Below are 7,675 nucleotides of genomic sequence, written 5' to 3'. Positions count from 1 at the left end.
AGGTGGGGTTTCTCTGGAGCAATTAGATGCTAGTTCTTACACATTTTGTCGCCAAAAAAAAAAGATATTGCATTCTGTCAAAACAAATATTTTGGGGGTCTGCTTCTTCTTTTTTTTTCAAAAATAAATTGCATTTTCTTGACTTAAATTATACCAATTTTTGTTCCGTTGATTTTATCAAATTTGGGGAATGCCAGCATCTAAATGTTTATCTGTCTCATGGAGAGAATACTTCGGCGTTACTTTCCTCTTGCAGTTCTGTTCCAGCATTTTCCGATGGCTTGCTTAGCCAACATAGAAACCAATATTGCCACTGATCAATCTGCTCTTGTTGCTTTTAAAGAGCACATATTATCAGACCCTTACCTAGTCCTGGAAGACAACTGGACTGCTAATACTTCTGTTTGTGATTGGATTGGAGTCACTTGTGGCATCCAACATCATAGAGTAACTGCTTTAAACATATCATTCACGGGTTTGACAGGCAGCATTCCTCCCCATCTGGGGAACTTGTATTTTCTTGTTTCTTTGGACCTGAGCGGTAACAATTTCCTGGAGAATTTGTCCCGCTTGCGACGCCTGAGGTCACTGGAGATATTCCGTCATGGTTTGGTTCCTTTCCTGAACTTCAATTTTTGTTGATTAGAAGTAACAGCTTCACTTGATTTATCCCTCATTCTCTTGCGAACATCTCGAGGCCTGAAACATTAGAACTATCATACAATCCTTTACAAGGTAAGATTCCTGAAGTGATGGGAGATCTACAAAACCTGAGGGTACTAAATTTGCAGTATAACCCGCTTACAGGGTCTATACCATCCATCATTTTCAACATTTCAGCGTTAGAAATTATTGTTCTCTCAGGAAATAACTTACCTGGTAATCTCCCTCCAGACATGTGCAATGATCTCCCAAGTCTCACAGGGCTTTATTTAACCTCAAATAAGTTTAATGGCCAGTTGCCATCAAATTTAACTGCTTGTTCAGTAATTCAACTATTGTCATTGTCATCAAATGAATTTAGCGGACAGATACCAACGGAATATGGAGCCTTGAAGAAGCTGGAGGGGCTGTATCTTGCCCGAAACAGTTTAATAGGTATGGTACCGAGTTGTTGTAAATCTACAGAGCCAAGTCTGGTTAATTAGTATCATCTAATTTGATCAACTTCAATGATGGAGCCAGGATTTTTGCCTTTGGGAGGCCAAAATTTTTCCTAACAAAATTATCTTAATATGTTATTTCCAAAACAACTTTCATCTATTTAAATATATGACAACTAAAAATATCAAATATTAGCTTTAATTATAAAGGTTTGTCTATTTCAAAACTATGTTGTATAGTCATAAAGAAAATTAAGATAAGGAATAACTTTTGATTAAATATCTTATAACGTTACAAACCATCCAACTTGCACATTGTGAGAAGATGCTCCAATATATTACTTGTGCAAATATGTATATGGAATATAAATATTACTAATTTTCAATTAAAAAAGATAAAAATTATGTTAACATACTTTGAAATTTCAATCTCTTTCCTTAAAAGTAAATTGAGCTGTACGCTCTTTCATAGAACTAAATTTATCTATGATTGAATCAGTGCTAAATTTTTCAGCAACTTCCTTTTTTATGTATGCAGTCAGGCAATCATGTAAGAAATTATCTTCCATCTTGTTTCTGATTTTTGTCTTAATTATATTCATAATTGATAATGCTTGTTTTGAAGTTGTAGTTGATACACGAAGATTGAGAACAAGTCCAATCAATTGGACGGAGTTGTATATTTGTATGTGGGCCAATAAAGTAATTAATTTTGTTTTAACCCTTTGATAATTATGAATTGGGTCTTTTTATTATAATATATCAAATTGGATCAATTTATTATGGATCATCAAATTATATGCTTAATTTTTTGAAAGTTAAATAATTAGCACGATAAAAAAAATTAACATTTTTTGAAAAAAATTAATTGAAAGGTGCCTAATTCGTGTATATATATACATACATACATAAATATATATATAAACTATCATAGCATAAACTAAAATTATAAAAAAATTAAGAGAAATCAACTTTATTTTAAACATATTTACATACTGCAAATTACAAATTCAAAACTTAAAAGGGGTCATGGCCTCCCTCAGCCCTCTTGGCTCTGTCGGTGGTCGAGGTCTTTTTCCCTTATTTATTACTCGTTGATAGGTTGCAATTTTATCATTTATTTTATTATTAATTTCTCCTATTATCTGACTTGATGTGGATTAATTGCTGGATTCTACTCACTTTTCGTAATTTGCATATATTTCAGGGAGTAGAACAAAAATATCACAATCAAGGCCAATTTGGCAGTTATCAAGAAAGAGTTCAAGTAGCAGACATCTAGGGACATTTTTGGAATATCAAACCGCAACCCTCCTCGATAATTGGCCCGAAGACTGCATTAAAAAGGGGGAGCCGAAGTCTTCTTTCGGCTCTCGGGGGCTGGGCGGCGGAGGCCGCACAGTAGCAATTAGAATAGGAATTAAGATTGCAGGAGGAGAGCACTATCCTCTGGTCTTCTTTAGTTTTTCGTCTTGTAGCGTAGCATAGAGCTTTTGACTTTTCTTTCTCTTTAGCTTTTAGTAGTTCCTTGTCTTCCTTCGTATGCCAGCCAAGAGTACAAGCAATCAATCAACTCCTGTAGCTTACTTTTCTTATTGATTTGAGCGAATTGAATTTGCCAAATTCATGGATACGAAGGCCGCAACTATTGCCGCAATTTTGCGTGGATTTTGTTCATCAAATATGAGCTAATTCCCTCACTCTAGTCAAGGGACAACGGATGCTTTGGGTCGCCTAAAAATTGTGAGATCGTTTTAATTTTATCTTTTTCTTTTATTTATTGGTATTTACATATTCCCTGGTTGCAGTGCTTATGATTGTTTAATTAATTGATTGTCTTGGATCCGGATGATTAATTGATTTGATAATCTATTGTCAATTGAGGTATTAAATCCGTAATTGTTTAATTACCTCAAAATAGTGACAACTGACATGATTAGATTTGTGTCATGGAAATACGCGGGCTAATCTAAAATAACCCTGGTAGTGCGTTATTTGGTTAGAATAGGGCTCCTCTAATACGTAAGGCAATTGGGGAATTAAATTCTATGAGCGTACCTAGAATTATTTCTCAATTAGAGCAGTGATTAACGGACGTACCTTGATCACCGACACAGTAAGGAGGGGTTGACTGTCATCGCTTGTTTGGTAGTTATAACCTATTTATTGATGAATAATTGGAATTGCCTTTGCTTATCGATGATCAATTAGGTGAACCATTGTTGAAGTTATTTTTTGGCTAGATCCTTAATTATCATTCATTTGATTTTAGTAATTTGTTATTTAATTTTTAGTAGTTTCTTAGATTTTATTTGAACTTCTTTTATTGTCACCTTCTGCATAAAAACACCCCCTTGTCACTGTGAATTTAAAAAGAAACAATTACTCCCAGTCCCTGTGGATTCGACCCTGCTTACCACTATTTACAGAAATTACTTTTAGTTTGAGCAGGTTTTATTATTGCACAGGCTTCGACAACCTGTCAATTTTTGGCGTCGTTGCCGGGGACTGGTGTCAGATTAATTTGTTTCCTTTTGAATTCATTTTGTTTTCATTTTTTATTTATTTTTTCTCTTATTTTTTTGATATAGTTTATGACTTCTAACACTTCGTATTTTGGTGATGTATTGGATTTTATTTCCGGGCAAGGCGATGAGATTTGTTTTTTTCCTGAGTTTGCATATGCAGAGGCACTGAAATCTATTAGAAAAAGAATGGCTGCTGCAACCTGTAAAATTTGTTATGCCAGGGATCATTCAACCGGTATGTGCCCCGAATATCAGGATAATCTGAGTGTCCCACTCAAAAATTATGGAGATTTTTCACCCTGGTCTCAAACGTGGTATAACCCTAATCCAAACGGGTATGATCAAGGATGGTGGGATAACTCCAGTTATGATTATACAACAGGGCCAATGGATTTTCAACAGCAAGAGTCTCAACAACCATCGTCCATGTCAGGTATGTCTTTTCAGGAATTGGGTGAATTATTTATTAATACATACAAATTCCAACAGGAGACACAAATGAGGAATGAGATGACGAAAGATGCAATGAGTTATCTGGCAGATCAACTATGTCTATTGACATCCAGAATGAATCGATTGGCTTCTCAAATGGAAGAATTGCCCTCGGAAACCATTGTTGATCTAGAAGAAAATGAGAGTGCAATTATCCGGCCAAATGACATGGCACTGCAAGAGTTTCAAGGAAACGGATTTAAAGATGCAGTTGAAAAGGAAGTTGAAGTGCAAAAAATGAGACTCCAGGATCAACTCATTCAAGTGAATGAATCCAGTGAACAATCTCCAAATGCGGTGACATCCCCTCCACTCCTTCATCACTATTCTCCTGACTCTTATTTTTCAATTCCTGTTAATGAAATTGACTTTATTATACCAAACAATTTTGAATTTCATGACAGGAATAAATTAAGAGTGGCGATGGCAAGATATCTTGTACCAATAAATGCAAGTGAGGGAGGAGTGAATGGAGAATTCAACTTATCGTTGACTTGTTTGGCGCCATTTACTAGTCCATGGAAGCCCGTAACTCATATGCCCAAGGATTACTCTATTTACGAGGGCTATCAGGACTATATAGTGGATGAAGCATTAAAACGAGCCACAAGATTTTATCCTCCCTAAGCAAACGTGATGATCTCTAGCCAAAGACATTAAAGAAAGGCGCTCATTGGGAGGCAAACCAATTCCTTTTAGTTGTTTGTTTGATTTTATTTGTTAGTTTAAATATATTTTTCCATGGATTTGACTGATTTATGGTTTCAATTTTCGTTTTTGATGACTCATAGGTATCTCTCCGACTTGACGCGCCCGCGTCAAGTCGTATGGAAAGCTCATGGTCAGAGAGCTCTCTTACTCTCATGACGTGCCCGCGTCAAGTTACCTGGAGAGCTCCAGATTCCGTGCCTTCATGGCGTGCCCACGTCACGTTCGCGGGAGAGATAAGTATTTAAAAAAATTCAAGAACGGTTGTTGATTGTTGGTTATCTCTGCTTTTGAATCTCGAAAATAAAATTTGCCAATGAAAAAAAATTTCAAAAAAAAAAAAAAACAAGAACAAAAACAAAAAGAAGAAAAATTTTTCAACCGTAGCTAGGTTGCTCAATTTAAAAAAAAAAAAAAAATTTCCCTTGTTTCACCGTAGCTTAGGTTGTGTTTGGATTGCATTTTCCGTCATTTTTCATGGAAAAATTATTGTAGCGATTTGATATATGTGAGGGAAAAAGGTGATAGGGAAATGTGATCACGGAAAACGACAATATTTTTCAACTGAAACAAACAATCCAAACAAGGCCTTAGATTTTCAAGATACGAATTTTTTTTATAAAAAAAAAAAAAACAATTTTTTTTTCTTTTTTCTTTTCTTCCTTTTTCTTTCTTTCTTTCTCTCTTCTCTTCTTCTTTTTCTTTTTCTTCTCCTTGTTTCTCTCCTCCTGTTTCTTCTTCCTCCCTGTCGACCGAAGCTTCTCACCTCGCGCGCCGCTGATCTCCCCTTGTGCGCCGCGCCCCAGCTCCGACCACGCCACACGCAGCTCCTCCACTCGCCAGCGGCCGCCCAAGCTTGTCACTGCCCCAGCTTGCGCCGCCGTTCCTCTTTGGCCAAGACCCAGAGAATCTCGCGCGCAGGCCAGCTTCTCAGCCTCGCAGCTCGCCCGGCAGCCGGCCACCCGCGGCCTCCGCCACCACTTCGCAGGCCGCCGTAGCTGCTGAAGTTTCCACTGCGCGCCGCCACCGCGCAACGCACACCTCCACCAGCTTATCGCAGCTTCTACCTCCACTAGCCATCACCTCCCGACGCCAGCTGCCGCTGCTCCACAGCTCCGCCACCCAAGGTCACTGCCCCTCCATCATGCGACCATCATCTGCTTGGTACCTTTGATATGAGGCGCAGGTATTTGTTTTTCCCAATTTATTGGCTAACTTTCTAGGGTAAATTACTTATTTTTGAAGTACTATTTCTGAAATAGATTTCTAGATTGAATTGGGCAGAGACTCTGGGTTCTATATTGAATTTTGGTTTACGGGTCCCTGCTAAATTATTTTACTGAATTCTTGAGATTGATATTTTCTAGACCCTCTGATAGCTATTTTATTTGGAAGATATTGGGAGTTGATTTTGGGGTTTTCTGCTTCTGTGGGGCGTTCGTTGAGATTCTGGGTTGGGCATTTAGGTGCCGCTTCTGTGTACCACTGGTTGCAATTTGTAAGAGGTTCTTGTGGCTGCTTTAATTTTGCTCTGTTTTGATTTTTTGTTATGCACCATTGATTGTTAGGCTTTTGTGCTGAAAGTGTTGCTCCTGTTAGTCTCCGAACTACTGTTGCTGGAATTTCCCTTTTCTTGGGTCATTTGCTGATTTTGATAGGATGAGTTTGGTATTTGACTGTCCAATTGGAGACAGTTGTTGAGGTTATGGGTGGAATTGTGTCCAATTACTGAAATTTGTTATTTTGATTAGCACTAGCACCGCTCTTAGTTTGTTCGATTTGTTGTTTTGGTGCATTGTTGGGAGCTGTGCTCTGGTATTGTGGGGCAATTTCTGGGTTGTTTGTTGAATCGGAAGGGCATTGTGACCCTTGCATCGCTTCTTGAAGTTGGTTAACTAATTTTGGTTTACTGGGTGTGTTTAGCCTCTTGATTTCACTTGCCTTCCGTAGTCGTTGCAATTGAGTTCATTTGCTGCCTTTGTTGGAGTATCTGTTGCGAGTGTGGCATTGTATAGCTTCTACTGTTGGCTGATGCATTGGGGGCCATAGGTAGCATTTACTCTGCTCTGTTATATCTATTTCATTGATTGTGGACTACGTTTTACACCAGTGGTACTGGTTGGGGTATTTTGCCTAGCATTTGTTATTTCTAATTGGTTGGCTGCCTGATTGAAAAGAGAAAACTTGTAATTGTGTGGTTATTCTCCAACTTTTATACTGCTATTACTGGAATTGCTGCTTTTGAGTTGAGAAATTAACTGTCTACTTGGAGGCTTTGTTGAGATTTTGGGTGGACAGAGTTTTGCATTTGCTGGTTGAATTGAGTATGATGTCTCAGAACTTGGGCGCGTACTTCCACCACATTGGTTTCCTCCACCGTCCCCGCCTACCTCTTGGCCACTCAAAGAGGGAAGTTTCGTTGTCCTCTTCACTTTAATTGCTTTAATTCCTCCATTGAGGACAATGTAGGATTTAGGTGTGGGGGGAGCAGTTATGGTGCTAGTGTCTTTCATTCATTTCCTTTTTCTTCTTTTTAGTGATTAGCTCGTATGTGATGCCAAGTTTGATGTTGGATTGTTGCCTCTATTTCTGCTTTTGCCAAGTTTTTAAAATAAGAATGTATCAAGTTAATGGGGTTGAATTCAAGAACATCTCTTTGGTGAATATCGACGATTGTTTTACTCTTATAATTTTTGGTTAACTTTCCTAGGCATAGGGAATGATTATTGGCATTTTCATGTGAATTGGTCCGGTTATTAACTTTAGTTCTCCATGTTTGAAAATGAGGCTAGCTGATGCAAATTTTCTTTTGATTTTTGTTTTATATTGAGTTTTTGTGTTATT

At 37.8% G+C, this 7,675-nt stretch overlaps 1 protein-coding gene across 1 annotated transcript; it reads left to right on the top strand.

The window, feature by feature from the left end:
- Window positions 1-219: 219 nt before the first annotated feature.
- On the top strand, window positions 220-6,494 carry LOC113779990 (LRR receptor-like serine/threonine-protein kinase GSO1). The gene is made up of 3 exons (XM_027325816.1): window positions 220-607; window positions 736-1,098; window positions 6,400-6,494. Exons 1-3 carry the CDS (start codon window positions 220-222, stop codon window positions 6,492-6,494), a joined length of 846 nt encoding a protein of 281 aa, XP_027181617.1.
- Window positions 6,495-7,675: the final 1,181 nt, after the last annotated feature.

The sequence above is a fragment of the Coffea eugenioides genome, chromosome 8 (assembly GCF_003713205.1).
Source record: "Coffea eugenioides isolate CCC68of chromosome 8, Ceug_1.0, whole genome shotgun sequence".
Lineage (NCBI taxonomy): Eukaryota > Viridiplantae > Streptophyta > Magnoliopsida > Gentianales > Rubiaceae > Coffea > Coffea eugenioides.
The sequence above is the reverse complement of the archived record's forward strand: the minus strand, read 5'-3'. Positions and strand labels throughout refer to the sequence as shown.

Excerpts from the sequence above, each read along its gene's own strand:
- LOC113779990 (XM_027325816.1), top strand. The coding sequence starts at position 220 with ATGGAGAGAATACTTCGGCGTTACTTTCCTCTTGCAGTTCTGTTCCAG. Across the intron at positions 608-735 it reads ACTGGAGATATTCCGTCATG|GTAAGATTCCTGAAGTGATG; the intron begins GTTTGGTTCCTT and ends ATCCTTTACAAG. Across the intron at positions 1,099-6,399 it reads TGCCCGAAACAGTTTAATAG|GCTTTTGTGCTGAAAGTGTT; the intron begins GTATGGTACCGA and ends ATTGATTGTTAG.